General features: G+C 39.9%; 1 protein-coding gene across 1 annotated transcript; it reads right to left on the minus strand.

The window, feature by feature from the left end:
* Positions 1-1,036: 1,036 nt before the first annotated feature.
* LOC131223626 (ran-binding protein 1 homolog c-like) lies at positions 1,037-17,345 on the minus strand. The gene is made up of 4 exons (XM_058219077.1): positions 17,128-17,345; positions 16,797-16,948; positions 16,569-16,694; positions 1,037-1,570 (listed from the first exon to the last, which is right to left on the minus strand). The coding sequence occupies exons 1-4, from the start codon at positions 17,277-17,279 to the stop codon at positions 1,341-1,343; spliced, it is 660 nt and encodes a 219-aa protein (XP_058075060.1). The 5' UTR covers positions 17,280-17,345; the 3' UTR covers positions 1,037-1,340.
* Between the last annotated feature and the right edge of the window lie 1,466 nt (positions 17,346-18,811).

Genomic DNA, 18,811 nt, shown 5'->3' on the forward strand with positions numbered 1-18,811 from the left:
GCTTGATAAACATCCAACCCGTGCATAACATGAGCCCCTTGAATGATGGAATACCCCCAACAAATAAGGCCTATACCATTATTATGAGCCCCTTGGATGATGGAATACCGTCAATAAATAAGGCCTATACCATTATTTGGTGGCCCCACCATAGAAAGGAAAAAAAAAAAACACAACCATCCAAAAAGCTCTGAATACACACTGGTCCACATGATGGTTGGATCAGACTATTCTTTTGAGGAGACCAACTTGCATGATGGGGCTCACTTAATGTATGGGTTGGATGGTACATACGGAATGATCTAGGTCATATTGTGTATGTGGATATTCAATGATGAGGCCTCCAATTCATGATGCCAGCAAATGTTGCATCTATACACCTTAGCCAGTTCCTCTATGACTACTAGGCTACAGTGTGGCCCTTCACGTTCAAACCCTATCCCAAAAATAATAATAATAATAATAATAACAAATCAGAACGATCCAAAACATAGGCAGGTCACACCACAAGGAACAGATGGGATGGGGATGCCCACCATTAATATCTGCCTTATTGTGCGTGGGGCCCAGAGTGTTCTTTCATAAGAACAGCCAGGTGGGGATTCACATGATGAATCAAGTGAATTTCTTTCATAAACACAAGATAGTGGACCCCACACACCTGGTTGCGCAAAAAGCTCGCTCTATAAATGCTGTACAGAGAAATAATGCAAAGGGATAGGAAAGAAAAAGGCTTTACCAGGGTAAAGGTGAACATTATCTGGAGATTTTGTAGGAAATTATGTGTTGGAGGCAGTACTTAACCACACTTAGCTATTGTTTCAATTGTCACAGAGTGTTTCTCAGGAAACCTTATTTAGTTTCCCATGCTTTCGGCAAATCCAAACAGCCCCTTAAGCAAAAGGAAACTGATTGTGCTTCTCTTCCCCAGACCCAATCAGCCCATCTGGCCGGTTGATGGCAACTTCAGCTTTCATTCAGCATAGGTCAGGGACAGCCTGCCCCCCAAGATGAAGAGGTGGGGTGAAAGATCACATAGCCGAGAAGAGATACTCTCACATTCATCAAAAAACATTCATTAAAAATACAATCCGGACCCTTCTGAAAATTACCAAGCAGAAACAAAATGAAGATATTGGAGAAATCCGACGATGGACCGACAGACTTACCATAGCACTCCAACGGACTGACCGATTCGACACCGCTTCCAGAGTTCCCAATCCAACTCAAATTGAATCTATTTGCCAGGAATGGGGTAAAAGCATACAAACCTTAACGACATTCTCCTGATGGAAATATGCAAATCACAACAAGGGGAATGAACACTGATCACCCCATGTCTAAGCTGCAGAAGGCTCTTTTTCCTCCTTTTCCTTCTCTGCCTCTGGTTTTGCCTGCTCACTTTCAGCTTCCTTCTCCTCTTCCCCTGCCTTCTTCTCCTCCGCGGTTTTGCTCTCCCCAACACTGAGCTTCTCGAGAAGTCCAGCAGCAGAGGTAGCCTCTTTGTTTTCCTCTTTTTTCTCTTGGGATTGGGCAATCTCTTCAACCATTTCCATGAAGTTTCTACAGTCTAAGACAGAATAAGAATCCATAAGTATAAAGAGTAAGGTGAAATCATAAATAAAAAACCTTAATCTTGCAAAGGGCCCACTGGTACGCATCATGATACTCATCAACATGTAGGCTCTGAAATGCTACAACATCGAAACATCCAACTTCTATTTCCATAAACTGGAATATATGCTCTAATATCAGTAGGAAAAGACTAAAACAGAGGCCCAGATGACAAGAGATTCAAACTCAAAGCAAGCACAAACAAAAACTTCTACCTGCCTACAGAATACATTCTTAGAAAACACTATAATCCATGAAACCTGACGGAATCGAATTAAGAAGTCAGAATCATGCTTCCTGTAATTTTAATTCAAGAAAGGATGGACGTGGATGATTATTTTTATTTGGGATAATTATTTGAAAAATTATTAAAGAAACTTAGATCAATATTTCCTTTAGTTTTCTGTATTATTGCGGGTTTGTGTGTGAATGTGATTTTGTTAGCTGTGAAAATAAGAACTTAAACACCTTTAGTCGCGACCGTCGATCCAAGTCCAAGATTGGCTATAATCACAGTCCGGGGATTGGGGGCATGGCATTGGTGTTGTGGAATTTAGTATGTGAATGGTTATATCATGAGTCATGCCATGGAATGCGCGATCAAGGCTTGGCCAACCCGGGTGCCGGATTCCGGGGCATGACAAGGGTATCCAAGATATGACTATGGCCAGATTTATCCAGGAGTAACATACATACCAAGTTCTCCAATTCCAGACCCATATCAACCACGGACGGTGGCAACTAGGCAATACCGGTTGTACTCATCTAGTTCAATGAAGAGTACCAACAATACTTGAGAAAGTACTTAAGTTGGTACCATTTTACCATAACCTAGGCACAATATTACTGATTTGTGGAGCAGCAATACTATGGTCGTCCTAATGGAGACAAAGATAATGAACTTTAAACGGCCTCAAACTCTATAAGGGTCCAAGGCAGAGATGTAGCAAGCAGTGGGCACAAATGCATTTTTGCTTCTTTACTTTTGGATATATTAGTTGTGTCTTGGTAATTAGTTGTATGATTTACTTTTGCAGGTGATTGTGTGCATCCGCAGCCTTAAAAAGGGGCACGGACACCCTGCCGTCATTTTTAAAAAAAAAGGATATAACTACACTTCTGTCAAACAACGCACAATTTAGTATCCTATACAAAAAACAACTTCCTATGCATACTTTCTTTTGTGTTGTTTTGAGTTCTATGTAACCATGTCTCTTTACACATCTGATGTCTCATTTCAAAATTCCATCATTTTCCCAATGCTTCCCTAATGTTTTCCTCAAACAGCGATACATTCCGCGATACATGCACTATTCCCCTTGCGATACGGATATGGTTTCATATCCCAGGGATGTGATACATGCATTGATACCAATACTGTGAACACATAACCTACCTACTAAATGAGCAGCCTACTCCTTTAGTAACAAAATGAACGCAGTAATCATCATTTACTCCTTTGCTATCTGTTAACTACAATTGCAGTAATCCCAATCTGCATCCAAAGCACCAAAATGTGCCAATCCCAGCAACTTTAATTACCAAGTTACCAACCATTACCCTAATGGATGCCCAAGCTCCTTTACAGGTGTTTGGATGGAGGAAAACTAAAACATGCATACATAAAAAGTAAACTTGGCATATGGAAAACCATGCATTCCGATTGTCCTTCAATTTTAAGTGGATTCCACAATTTTGAGGTGAATTCAATTTCCCTCCCTCCCTCCCTCCCTCCCCCAGATTTTATTCAAAAAAAAAAAAAACCAAAGGATGACAAGCTATCATCCCAACGAAACAAGCAAATACTTTTTTTAAAGCACTTATAAAACCCATCATATTTCCCCTAGGATATTCGCCGCATTAGCCCACTCAATGATGGATCCCTTAACTTTCATGAATACTGCTCTCAACGTATTCAATTTATCGCAAAAAGATCGATTGTTATGTCCCTTCCAAACTTCCCACAGCGTGGTAAAGCTTGCAATTCTCCACATCACCTTCCTTGACTTGCTTCCTCGGCCTGCACCATGCCAAACCATAAGAAAATCTCTTCCTCAGTCTGCTGAACAAAGGTGCATGCAAGAACATATGATTAACCGATTCCCTGTTCCTTTGGCACATGGGACATCCATTCAAGTTCATAATTCTCTTCCCAAGATAATCAATCGTGAGGATCTTGATTTTCCTCACCAGCCATATGAAAGCCTTTATAGTTCCAAATATGACTGAAGGAATCCTGACTGATGCAATTGCAAATTGGAGGATAAAGACGAACAGAAGTATCTGACTGTGAATTGGCTTGATTTCTCTGGTAACCAGCACCAGTTACCCCTGATCCTCCCATTCAATTCAGCTTGATGAAGCGTCCCCAACAGGTTTCAGAACTGACAATCTCTTCCTCAGTCTGTATCTCCTGAACTACTTGTTTCCTTCAACAGATAAGCACTTGGAGATTGGGCTATCTACATTCCTAAACAATCAGAACAGGTTTAGAAATCTGTTTTTTACCATAATGTCTGCACACCATCTGCCAAGCCAGAATCTGAAGCAAGCCCCTTCTCCGGGAAGGAAAGTGACATCACTATGAAATCTGTCTGTGATTCTAAACACCCTTACGCAAATATTAGAAGCCCTATACCTCACTGACATTCTCAGGAACCACCCTCCATCCAAACTGTATTTCTCTGTGATGACTTCTTTTCAGATGCTGTTTTCCTCTTCCCCAAATCTCCATAGCCAGTTCCCCATTACGTTTCATTCCTCGTTTTCGACAGTTGAATGCCTTGCCCCCTAACTCCCTGGGGCTTACAAACCTCTTACCAAACTAAATTAGTTTTTTTTATTTCTGATCCATGCATAGAAAGTCCATTTGGCTCTTCTCCAGTCTCCGAATGACACTTCCTGGATATCTGAAGAGAGACATGAAATATATTGGCATGTTAACTAAGCCCACTATAATGAGATTTATTCTACCTCCCAATGAGAAAGAGCGGCTCTTCTAGCCAGATAATTTCTTATCCACCCTTTCGAATACCATAATCCACAAGTGCTTGGCTGGCTTTCCAATGCAAAGCGGCAACTGAAGTATGTGGATGGAAATTTCCATGGTTTTACATCCAAAGGCCTGTGCAAAACCCCGCAATTCCTCATTCTTCAACCAGGTCCCCAGTAATTCACTTTTACTGGCAGTTATTCTCAACCCTAAGACCCTCTCAAAACCTGTCATCTCCAAGGCTACTTTTTTTTCTCTCAAAAGGAGAAAAAGTGTCTTCCACAGAAACCAATTTCATTTACAAGGTTTTTCATGTTCCAAACAACCCTTGAGTTAATATCCAAGACCAGTTAATCATCATTGGCACCAGAATTCCTACAAATTCAGACCATTCCAGTAAGTAGTCTGAGACAAATCTCTGACGAAGAAACATTTTCTTGGCAGCATTTTCTTGGTGCTGCCAGTAGTCTGGCTTGAATGCAAATAATTGGAATTTCTTATAATATTTTTCATGCCTAAGAATCTCCTCAAGGATCATCAATGAACTAAATGTAAAATTTACATGCCCAAAATTGGCAAATTAGGAACAAAAATATATGCAACTTGGACACAAATGTGTATCAATGGTAAAATGGATACAGAGTGTTGGATGCAATGCTTTCAAAAGCCAAATTCACCAACACATCCATACAAATATTTAAACAACAAATTATTATATTTTATAGCATACCACAATTATTATATGTAAAAATTTCAAAAAAAAAAAAAACCAATGAAATTGCAAAAATACTATACTAATGATAAACTTAAAACTGAATTATTTATGTTGAAATAACAATGTGTTAAAAAAACAAAAGATAATGGTGATCAATTATGAAAAAAAAATAATAATAACTATAACATAACCCATGTGTCCAAGAGTGTTGAACAGCACAAAGACACAAGCGGAATTTCATAATAAAGGGAATGTCCTTGTTACGCGACAAAACATCATTAATTCAAACATCCTTAAAGTGAAAAATGAATGTCCCTAGCCTTTTAACATTGTTTTAAAAAATTATGAAGTCCTTCAAGTTTCTAGGCTCTAGTAATGTGGCACTCCACCACCATCCAACTCACATGTGGCACTGATGACCAAGGTATTCAATAACAGTAACGGTGACCGTTACGGCCACCACTGTTACCATTACAATACAGCCCATAATGGGGCCTTTTGTTTCTTTTCCTTTTTTAATCAAAAAAAATGTATGTCGGCCTGTAACAGGCCATTTTCCCATAATGGTTGTTATGGCCCTGAAACGCATAACAGTGCCCACCATTACTGTTACATAACAGCCATTACGTAATCATTTTTGCATACCTTGCTCACGACAGTCTATCTATCTAGACAGTCCAAATTGTGTAGCACATTTTTTTTAAAGGCAACGGCAAAATATATTAAAGAAGAAAGGAGAGAATACAAAAAACAGAAAGAAAAACAAGTCTGCTGAGGAGGCAGACAACAGCTAAAAGCCTAGCAAACTAAGATCACTATCTCCCGAACCCTTTGAGATTACAGCCCATTCGATCAGGAGCCTTTTGGCCCTGGAACCGGCCATGATAACAGAGGATGATTTATCGTTAAAACATCTTTCGTTTCTCTATTCCCAAACACACCACCAGATTGCTAATATTGCCATTCTCCAAATAATGGTTCTGATTTTTCCAAGTTCGAATCCTTGCCAAGATGATAGCATGTTGAGGGCTGAATCTGGGATGCACCAACTGATCCTGAGGCACTGGCTGAAGTCGGCCCAAATTTGAGAGATGAAAGGGCATTGCACCGGGAGGTGGTTTACCATCTCCGCCTCTTGCATACAGCACAAGGATATATTCACTATCTGCATCCCCCTCTTTCTGAGATTATCGATGGTTAAGATTCTGTTCCGCCCCACCAGCCAGCCGAAACAGATGAACTTGGGAGGCGCTGCGTACCTCCAGATGAATGGGGAAGCAGGAACTAACGGGTTGGAATTAGGAGCGATGAATGAGTAAAGGGATCTGACCGTGAATGATCCAGTTTTGTCGAGCCTCCAGATAAGTCTGTTGGGCGAAGATTGGTCCGGCGTAGTCTTGGAGATGCAGTCTAGAAGCTCCGTGTATTCTGCCAACTCCCAATCGTGGAGGTTCCTGGAACATCTCACGTCCCAGACGGTTTGGCCAGCAGTAAGAGAGAAACAGTCAGAAATGAAAATGTTTTTATCTGGCGCAAGCCGGTAGATGTTTGGGAAGCGAATTTTCAGCGGATCATCGCCCACCCATAGATCTTCCCAAAATCGAATAGCTGATCCGTTTCCCAAGTCGAAGCCTAAGTTTTGAAGGACTGCTTGCTTCGACTGCAGAATGCCTTTCCATAGGTAAGAAGCCCTGTAGGCCAAGGAATCCTTGGTCCACCAACCACCTGGAGAGAAGCCTTATTTGCCTTTTATGATCGAGGTCCAAAAGGCATCGCCTTCAGTACCTAACCTCCAGGTCCATTTACCGAGCAGGGCTTGGTTCATAGTTTTCAGATTTTTAACATTAGCACATCCGTCTTGGAATATCTTGCAGACTTCCTTCCACTTGAGAAGATGGATCTTCCTTTGGTTTTCCTTTCCGTACCACAGAAAATCTCTCCTAAGGTTGTCGATGGCCTTCATCACTAAACCAGGGCATCTGAATAGGGACATAAAGTATAGCGGCAGATTGGAGAGAGCTGCATTGATGAGGGTTAATCGACCTCCCAAAGATAGGTAACGACACTTCCGTCTTGCCAGATGCTTCTGAAACTTACAAATAATCCTATCCCACAATGCTTTTTTCTTTTTCTTTTTCTTTTTTTTTTGTGGGGGGGGGGGGGGGCACAAAGGACGGGTGTCGGCAAGCCTGTGGAGGACCTCCGACTGCACGTTGATCCCAAATAACTTCAACTTTGCCATGTTTATTCTCAGCCTGAAGACAGCCTCAAAACAATGGAGGGCCGTGTGGAGGTTCTCGATTTATATCTCGGCTGCGTCGAAGAAGATAAGAGTATCATCGGCAAATTGGATGTGAGTGATGGGAGAGGACAGACCAGGCATATGAATTCCTCTCAGGATACCTTCATCTTGACCTTTTGTCATCATTTTAGACAAGGCCTTGCCAATGATGAGGAAAAGGAGGGGGGATAGGGGATCCCCTTGACGAAGCCCTCTAGTACTCTTGAAAAATCCTTTAGGGGAGCCATTGAGAAGGATAGAGAAGTGGGCCGAGCCTATGCAGGTTTCAATCCACCTTCTCCACTTGATCCCGAACCCCATACGAGAAAGCATGTAATGAAGAAATCCCCAGTTGACGTGATCGTATGCCTTGGCGTTGTCCAATTTGCAAAATATGCCTTTGGAGCCTGACTTGTGACAGGAATGAATGACTTCATTGGCAATAAGGGCACAGTCCATGATTTGTCTTCCTCTAATGAAGGCATTCTGATAAGGAGAGATTAGCTTCCCTATGACTTTTGATAAGCGGATGGTTAGGACTTTGGCGAGAATTTTGTAGGGGCTCCCAATCAGGCTGATTGGTCTAAAATCAGAAAATGAATTTGCTCTAGCCACCTTAGGGATGAGGGCAATGAAGGAAGCACCGGGGCCTTTCGAAAGCCTGCCTCTGTTGTGAATGGATGAAGCATATTCTAAAATTACACCATCAAGCAACTCTAATCATTCGATCAAGGTGTTCCGTATCCGTTATGATACGCCCATAAAGGCCGATATTTATACGTAACGGCCATGAACGTTACGCGATATGGGGGCGAAACAGGGCAGTTGGCTTTTTGGGACCATATCGGCCATTACGAGGCATAACAACCGTTACCCCTTTAACGGCTCCATAACAGTCGAAAAACAACTACCTTTTTTTTCTATTTAAATCCATTTTTCTCTTCGTTGTTTCACTTTTCTCATTCCAAAACTTTCCTAGACCATTTTACAACAAATTTCAACCACTCTTACTACAGTTTTTAAGATTAAAACTGTAATTTTAAGTGATTTAAGCAAATAGAAGCTTCGAGGGCATTTTTTTCAAAAAATTGAAAAAGTAGTATTTATGCCTTTTTTTTAATGATTTCTAGTTCTAATGCTTGATTATGATGTGTAAACATTAGAGACATAATCATGTTCATAAATTCATTAGACAACCCGATACAACACTCTCACCAAAGAGTGGGCCATTACACTACCATAAACATGTTCAAAACAAAAAATAAACACATTTGTAATATTTACATTATTCTGGATTTTCAAGATATTTTTTTTCAGAATTTTTCAGGCAAAAGAAAATTTTCAACCGTTATGGGGGTCGTAATGGTTGTTATGCCCCCGTATCGACTCTTGTGGCCAATCCCGTATCGGTAATGGCAGTGATCATTACGGCCACCGCGATACAGAATACCTTGCATTCAATTGATGCCCATCAAATGGAGGTTTAAAAATAAAATAGTAATTGGTCACATTCCAAGCTAAAAATTAGGTGTTTGCTATAATCTTCTCAGTGTATTTTTGGTATTATGCTCCATCTAAAATTGGGTCAGCCATTTGGGCAATCTGTCTTACCATACAACTATGTCATGTGCATGGTTGAAGAGTTGCTACTAATTTTTAAATGGTGATAAACCATGATAAGAGTAGCAACCCACACAGGGTTTTTGCAAATGTCAAGCGTCGTGGGTGTGCTCCCCACATATGCGAGTTTGATTCCCTTCCCTGGGATTACCCGATGCATGTGGTTTGCAGGTAATTGTGTGCATCTGTAGAGAATAGTCTCGAATCTTCTGTTTTATTTTTATTTTTTCAAAATTTTATATATATATATATATATATATATATATATATATATATATATATATATGATAAGAGTCTAGCCCAGGTTTCTACTATAGGCCAAGTGGGTTGCACATCTGATCCTATAGGAGCCCATTGCCGTCCAAGAAAGTACTGTTAAAAAATAAGGTAGGGTATGGGGTGTGGCATGCAACTCCTCGTGGTGGGTCACCCTAGAGCCCAAAATGGGCAATGCATAGCATTATAGATGGGTTTCCAAGTTTGAAAAGGTTTCAACTTCAGGAAAGTTCTAGAATTTACCAAATTTTGAACAACTTTTGATCTGGTTTCTTATTGAATCAAAGTTAGGTCCACATGGCTTGATCAACAAGTCAGCTTAGTAGTCTATGGGTACTGGGTCATAGGATTGTGGTTGAACTTTGTTTTTCATATTGGTTTCAAAAAGATCCAAAGTATCTCTAGCTGTCATAGAGTCCAAGTTAGTTAAAGAGAGAAGGTTATATGGTACCATATCCATTTGCAGGATGTGCAAGTGGATCCCATGATTTAGTGATTCAAACAATGGGCCCCAATGTTGGTGGTCCATGAACCAGAAATCTCCTATATGGAAAAACAATAGCCCTTCAAGAGGTGACCAGCAGAGGGATTGTCAAGAATGAAAAATAAAATAAAATTGAGAGTTAACTGAAATTTATTAAGAAACTCGCAAAGCGAGAAAAGAATACAGAGCCCCAAAAACTCAAAGACAAGAACTGAAAGGGAGAAGCAGTCGGGGCTGCCTTAACATAAACCGCCCAATCCTTGACAAGCCTTATAATGTTAGAAATCACCTCATTCAACCTCACTTCCGCATTCCGGCAGCATCACCCATTTCTGACTCCTCAAACAACCCATAACATGGCTAAAATGAGCGGGATGCTAAAATACTTTTAAATACTTTACGATCCTTTTTCAACTCCTCCACTGTGACACGCCCAAAGCAACTCTTCAACTGTTTTCGGCATGACCCAAGCTACCCGAAAAGAGGAAAGGAGATATGCGGCAGTTCTGGTGCATGGATCATCCACATCAAGGCCCATCACATCAACTGTTTGGATCACCAACCATTGGATCACAATCAACCAAGAAAGGGGTCAAATATTTCTATAGGTAGGACAATATGGGGGAGTTTGGTGCATGGATCATCCACATCAAGGCTCATCACATCAACAAGTGGCCCAACTTGTATCAACTAAAAACCAGAATGTATGGCACAACCCCTCAGCACAAGCATTGTATAATAGCTCTTCTTTTTTTTTCCTTTTTTGAGGGATTAGTTCTTTTTTATTTGAATTTGGGTGAGAGAAAAGATGAGTGAGAGTGATGGATGTCCAACCTTTTAATGTTTATGGTGCGCACCATATGGAAAGTAGACATATAAAAGAGTTCCTAGATTTATACACAAGTTTGGTGTATGTACTTTGAAGTGAGAATTCTACCTCAACCTTCCAGTGCTTGATGTGCCCATTTAGAGAGACAAGATTAGCAAAGGTGAGCAATGAAGGAAACTGGCATAGAGCCCATAGCTACGAAGTTCATGGCAATTGATTACGTAAGCTCACGTCATTGTTCTTCTCTAAAATCTCCTTCAACACAAATGCTGTAAAATTGATTGCATAACTCTAGGATGTTTTAATCCCAAGAAATAAGGATCAAATTAGCACAAGCAAGGGGATCTAACTACTCATATCAAAGGATGTATTAGCCACGGACAAAACCAATACATTATGTTGAGTCATGTTGGTGTAATCTATCGGGGGTTCTTAATTCTTTTCTTCCCTACGCTAAGATGTGGCCTCCTGCTCTAGCCCTTGGCCTAGGGTGCTTGACCCAGGATGTAACAACCCGTGTATTTTTTCAACGGTGGGTCCCGCTGTTTCCTTTGGTGTGGTCCACTTGAGCTTTGGATCAGCCTCATTTTTGGGCCAACACCCTAAATTTGACGAGCAAAACTAATGATCAAAGTGGATTTGTCACGGCATCTATGTGGATCCCACCATATTTAAAAAACAAAAAACAAAAAGTAACGTGCATCAGCATGTCACCTGAAACCCATGCCACCTCCCGATTTTCTCTCTCCTCTCCTTCTCCGGGATACAACTGCAGACCCGAACCCATTTATGGCCATCAACCCACCGTCCAAATGGAACTAGCCCACCGATCTAAACTGTCTGTTAAGAAGATCTCCACCATCCAAATCCGAACAACCTCATCGGTAATTGCAGCTTTGCCACTAGCAACCGAAACTTCTGTAATCTTCGTCCTCTCCAAGCAAGATCTCAAAAGCTCCTAAAATCTTGGTCGATCATGGCAATGGGACCCACCATAAGCCCAACATCAGATTTCAACCAAAAAGTACCAAAGATAACGCCAACCCTTCTCCGCACTCGACGAGAGACGTGCAACATCGGCAAGCTCGAAACCACAACACCCACTAACCAAGCTCATTGAAGCTTCAAAATCCACCTTTCTTAAGCCCTGTAGGACTCATCTGAGCCATCCAGAACAAAGAGCACGTTGAGATCTATCTTATATGAGAATCTGCCATTGAAGACCAGGCATCTTCTTGTCAAGTAGCCACCGCACAATCTGCATGAAGCACTATTTCATATTCAAATCAGAAGTCATCTAGGCCTTTCAAGCAGTGTATGATCACCAAATCTAAGCCAAGATCAACATCAGCATGTAGAGTCCGAAATCCGAATGAAACCTACACTCAAACGATTGCACCAGCGCCAACTTTCCTTGTACCACAAAAACTCCAAAGGCGTGTTTTCTAAAGACATGTATACGCCCATCGAGACTTCAAATAGCCTCCATCACGAGAAAGAGATCAGAGATAGAAATACAAAGAAAAATTGAAGAAAACGAATCAGCAAGAGGAAGAGAGTTGAGCATTCCGAGTCGCATGACTCGTTGTTCTATCTCATATGAGTTATTGTTCCAGCACATTTTGGACGAGATTAGAAGAATGAATCAATAGAAAAAGCTAGAGGAAAGGATAAGAAAAGAAAGACAGAAGAAAGAGAAGCAGGTAGTTTCATCGAGTTGACTCAGCGAGTCAACCTGATGACCCGTTAGTCCGATCATCCGAGCTGATTCGAATTCCGACATCGAGCCATTTATTAGCTAAGTTTCTATTCTCTATCCTTTGATTTCATACGTTAGAGTAACCTTGATTCGAGTCAACTCACTGAGTCAACTCAATGATTTGATGTGTTGTTTTCTTATATTTTAATATTAGAGAATCAAAAGCCTTAGTGTAGGACTTAATAAATCAGCATGTATGATTTTTTGTCTAGGGATGCCATCATTTTACGTTGAAAACATTTACCGAGTGCTACCAGTTTAAGCGCATCAAACTGAGTTAAGCGAAACTAGATCCGGACCATCTACACGTAGAATCCATCATCACATTAGACCTATCACTCTAATAGAAAAACCTTACAATTACAATGTAACCTTGCGTTAGCACATGGATTTACATTCTTGTCTTAGTGTATCATTGTGCAGAACGAATTCCTTTAATTGTATTTACATGTTGTACATCGGATTTGTTTAACTCTTATTACGTATGTAGATTGAATTTAATTCATTACAATTACATGTTGTGGACTAAATTTATCATTATTGTTATGTGTTATAGATTGAAATTATTTTGTCATTATTACATTTTGCAAATGGAATTTAGTTGTTTACTGTTACATATTGGATAATGAAATTATTTGATGATTATTGTGTATTTAAGTTATGAGTACTCTGCCCTAAAAGGATCATTGTATTTTATGCGTGCTCTGCCCAGGGTCATTCCCGAAAGGATCTGCGATACGGGTGCTCTGCATAGGGTCATTCTTAAAAGGATCAACACGGGTGCTCTGCCCTGGGTGATTCCCTAAAAGATATGCACACGAGTGCTCTGCCCTGTGTATTTACCCTAAAAGTCTATTCGGCGTTGCTCTGTCAAGGGTCATTCCCAAAAATGATCAACATCGGTGCTCTGCCGAAGGTCATTCCCTAAAAGGATCAACACACATGAATGCTCTACCCTGGATTGAACCAAAAATGATTTTGGAAGATTGTCTTATCCAAGGTGTTCCGTAATAGTAACAGTGGCCGTAATGGGGCACCACCGTTACCTTAACGATATGGGGCATAACGGCTGTTATGGCCTCGTAACGGTCGTTACGGTCCTTGATATTGAACCACGTGAATTATGATTGAGTAAATGGAAATTCAAATTAATTTAATGTCCATAGTAAATGAAATATGAGGCTAGAATCCACAACGTGCACCTGCTTACACAAGAAGAGAGAGAGAGAGAGAGAGAGTAACATAATCAACTAGAACAATGAGAGAACTTCATGCATGTGTCAATAGAAAATACAGTATTAATAGAATCAACAAATCAAAGAATTTAATGAGAAAGCAGACACGAGGTAGAATAAACTTAGGCCCTGTTTGGATTTATGGAAAGCATGAGAAGGGAAATGATATTTATAGAATCAACAAATCAAACAATTTAATGAGAAAGCAGACACGGGGTAGAATAAACTTAGGCCCTGTTTGGATTTATGTAAAGCATGAGAAGGGAAATGATATTTTTCAAGAAATATCATTTCCAAGAAAGAGTAGGAAAGAAAAGAAATTGCCAAGTGGTGTAGAATTGCATTCTTAAATAGGGGGATGGCCTTTATAGGGGGCATAATGTGCCGTTAACGGCAATTACAGGTCATTTTTTTCTATAACGGCTGTTACGGCCGTTACAACCCCATAACGTGTAACGATTGCCACTGTTACCTTTACGTAACGGCCTTTACGATCCCGTAACCGCCTTTACGGCACACCATGGTCTTATTTTATTTTATTATTATGAATACTAAATTGTTACCACTGAAATGTAAAATGTCAATTCAATATTTGCAATTGATCATGTTTATTTTTATTGAGATATATTGGTGTTATTGTAGAATTTCCAATTTTGGGAATGATGTGACCCTACAAGCCGTTGCGCTCACACCCATATAGATTGTTTTGCAAGGTTTGTGTATGAAGAGATAGGTGGAAAAGACTGAAGACTTTTCCAGTTTTCCTTTTGTTTATTTAAAAATTAATTAAAATTCAATGTATTTTGTTATTATTTATTTTTTAATATCAATGTAATTAAAGACTCAAGGATCAATTAGTGGATGTTATTTAATGACAATTATTTTTATCCTTTTAGTTACTCTGATTGCCTTGAAAATCATGGAAATAATGTGGATTGCAGTGTATATTTTGTTTAAATTCAACTCACAGTTCAGGAATTCGGATTTGGGCCTGGCCAACTCGGATGCCGAATTTCGGGACGTGACACAGGGTGTAGGTTTCTCCTTCTACTCTTGGTCTCTTGTAATTTTTTGGGCCATTGGCCCTTTGGAATTGAAAATAATTTTTTGCTATTCCAAAAAAAAAGAAAAAATGAGAAACACAAGAATAATAAATTTACCATTGTTGGTCAAACATCAGCCAAAAAGTTTTAAAATGTGAAAATATGGAAAGGTCAAATAAATAGGTCCTAATCGAACACAAATCAAGCATGATTTGATGGATTAGAGCCCACTACATTGTCAAGAGCAACAATGTCATCCACTTTGGAATCAAGTTTGCTAGATACGGAGAGTAGTATCTAAACCAAGCTCCTCTGAAAGAAAGGTGGTCAATGCATATGGAAACTAGAAGCGTATTATTTCTCAAAATACCAATACACATTGACACTTGGTGGCATACGTTGTCTTTAACCATGGGTCCTTGATATTGAACCACGTGAATTATGATTGAGTAAATGGAAATTCAAATTAATTTAATGTCCATAGTAAATGAAATATGAGGCTAGAATCCACAACATGCACCTGCTTACACAAGAAGAGAGAGAGAGAGAGAGAGAGAGAGAGAGAGAGAGAGAGAGAGAGAGAGAGAGTAACATAGTCAGCTAGAACAATGAGAGACAACTTCATGTATGTGTCATTAGAAAATACAGTATCAATAGAATCAACAAATCAAAGAATTTAATGAGAAAGTAGACACGGGGTAGAATAAACTTAGGCCCTGTTTGGATTTATGGAAAGCATGAGAAGGGAAACAATATTTATAGAATCAACAAATCAAACAATTTAATGAGAAAGCAGACACGGGGTAGAATAAACTTAGGCCCTGTTTGGATTTATGTAAAGCATGAGAAGGGAAACGATATTTTTCAAGAAATATCATCTCCAAGAAAGAGTAGGAAAGAAAAGAAATTGCCAAGTGGTGTAGAATTGCATTCTTAAATTGGGGGGGGGGGAAGCGTGGGAAACAAAATGCCATTTCCCAGGGGAGTAGGAAAATGTTTGGGGAGATATTGTGGGAAACTGTAGGGCCATAGAAACTAGATTTCTCTCAATGGCACGAAAGTGGGTTTCCTGCATTTTCAATGAAACCAAGCAGGGCCTTATAGAAAATATATGTTAGCTTTAAAGCGTATCTTCAAATCATTCCTTGAGGTTTATGTCATAAATACACTTTTCTTGGGCTACCCACATAATGTTCTTTGGCTCACTCCTATTTCAAAACAAATAAGACACCACAAACACCACCAAAATCCTGAAACAAAATGTGAGATTAAATAAATTATAAAACACAAAGTTTAGTGTCATATCCAATACTTCAGTTCAGGCCAGTATTGTAGGCAAGTGTGGTTATATATGCTCCCACATTATGCATATGTAACAAGAACGAACTATAATTCTTTTCGGTTCAATCATATTCATTGGTGCTTGTTCCCAATAGTATTCTTCATTTCCATGTTGTACATATCACAAACCCTTTAATCAGACTTCAAAATATTAATTTGTAGATGTGCATAAACTACATCTACTTTAACAGCTCAAAATCTTCTCTTCCTTGCACCAACTGTTCAAATTCTTCAAGAAAAAGGGGGTGAAGAATACTGACAGAGATAGCAGGAGCAATTAAGTAAACAACTGATATCAAACGGAGATTTTGCAACTATTCATCTAATCAGAATTGTTGATTAAAATAAGGACTATAGATAATCAAATGGCAATACTCACTTTCAGTGGATCCAAAACGAATGCAGAAGAGCTCCTCCTTCAATTCCCCATCAGAGAAATCAGCCGCATGCCACACACACGACTTATCATTCCCTGCATGCTCCTGTATCGAGATCGACGGAAGAACTGCCAACAAGAAGAAAAATATATATATCATAAATCCCAATCATAGACAGTTCATATATCAATAAAGAGAGACGATTAGGGCAACCAGCAACAAGATCCAACCTAGATGGTTTGCGCAGATCTTGAGTGTCTTGGCCTGTCGCATAACCAACCTAACCTTCCCATTCTCTTTATGTTTAAGAAGCTTCACTGTCCCAACCCCACGCTCTTTCCACTGGTTCCCTTCCTTATCGAATCGATAGAGCTTTGCTTTCCTGCAAAGACACGACCAATTGATCCAAGAACTACAACAAAGAACCCTAGAACTTTCCAAAACCCTAGCATGGATCAACGAAACAAAAGAGAAGAAGAAACCGCGATGGAAAATTCCAAAACCCTAGAACGAATTCCTTTTAGAAAATTATATTAGATGGGGAGAGAGGGATTTTCATACAGATCGAGGAGTACGTCTTCTCCTTCCTCACCGGTGGTGACGGCAACCTCCTCCAACCTAACGATCGGGGCGATCTGCGCTCCCGTGTCTTCGTCCTCACCTGCTGCAGCGCCTTCTTCCTCATCTCTGCGCTCCGGTTCGCTGCTTGCCATGGCCACTCCTTGTACAGAAAGAGAGAGAGAGGGAGAGAGGGAGGCGGGACTGCTACTAGTAGCAAGGCAGCCAAAAGAAGGGTTTTTAATAGGTAGCAGATTCGGTGAGGCCGTGAAACACCGACTTCGGTGAGGCTGTAGATGTGCGGCTCACCTTGTATATCCACGCCGTCCATCCGCTCTGCAAGGTCATTTTAGGTTATAAACAAAAAAATTAAGCAGCTTCAAATCTTCAGTGGACCACACAACAGCAAAGAGTGCTGAATGAATGCCTACCATTAAAAACTTCTTAAGCGCACCGTAATGCTTATTTTTCATCCAACGTACTGAGGAGGTCACGACAACGAGAATAAAGGAAAGCATGAATATCATCTTGATTTTGTACTGATGCAGGCGGATTAGCTATTGAACCAGACAGTAGCGAGTTAGCTACAAGTGACGTCACTACGTGCTTTAGGCCCTACCATGATGTATGTGTTGTATCAACACCATCCATCCACTTGGAGAGCTCAGTTTAGGTCATGATCCAAAGAATGAGGTAGATCCAGAGCTCAAGTCGACCCCACCACGAAAAATAGTGGAACAGTGATGCCTACTGTTGAAACTTCCTAGGGCCTACCATGATATTTATTTGAGATCCAACTTGTTAGATATGGAATAAGGACAAAAACAAATATCATCTCCACCTAAAAACATGGACCCCACCACGAAAAATAGTGGAACAGTGATGCCTACCGTTGAAACTTCCTTGGGCCTACCATGATATTTATTTGAGATCCAACTTGTTTATATGTTAACACACATATGGACTAAGGATAAAAACAAATATCATCTTGACCTAAAAACTTATGTGGCCCAAAGAAGCTATTAATGGTCGGTTTTCAATCCCCAATGTATCATGTGGTTGGGTTCACCTTCACTTATGATCTACCTCATTTTATGGTTAATGCCTTAAAATAACCTTTTCAAATAAATAGGCGGTGTGAATATAACAATATATCATGGTAGGCTCACATAAGGTGGTGATGTCACTTCAGTCTCCCCCCACCCCCCCCGCCCCCCTCTCCCATCCCAGTTCAGTAGGCAATCCACATCCTATACTTATTGCCTACCATATGCTTTTAAATGGTAGTCAGTTACTCACCACTGTTATACTTATTGTCTTCAATATGTTTTTAAATGGTAGACATTTAATCACTGCTGTTTTTTGTAGCATAGTCAAATGAAAATAAGATTTGGATCTACTTTTTAAACTTTTTTATTTAAATCAGGCCTTAAAATGACCCCTAAAAGTGTATAAAAAATAAATAAAATATATCAAAGTGGTTCCTCTGTCACAGACTCACGGAAGTAAGTATTTTCCAGCCTCACTCAATCCGCTCACGATTTCGCTGGACACGGGATGCATGCTAAAATTGCCATTTCGTCCAATTTCCAAAATCATGTTAGGGTATTATTTATAAAATGAGGTAGATTTAAATCTCAAGTGGACCACACTATAAGAAATAATAGTGATTGATTAACTAACATTC

Source organism: Magnolia sinica, chromosome 13 (assembly GCF_029962835.1).
Source record: "Magnolia sinica isolate HGM2019 chromosome 13, MsV1, whole genome shotgun sequence".
NCBI classification, from domain to species: Eukaryota; Viridiplantae; Streptophyta; class Magnoliopsida; order Magnoliales; family Magnoliaceae; genus Magnolia; species Magnolia sinica.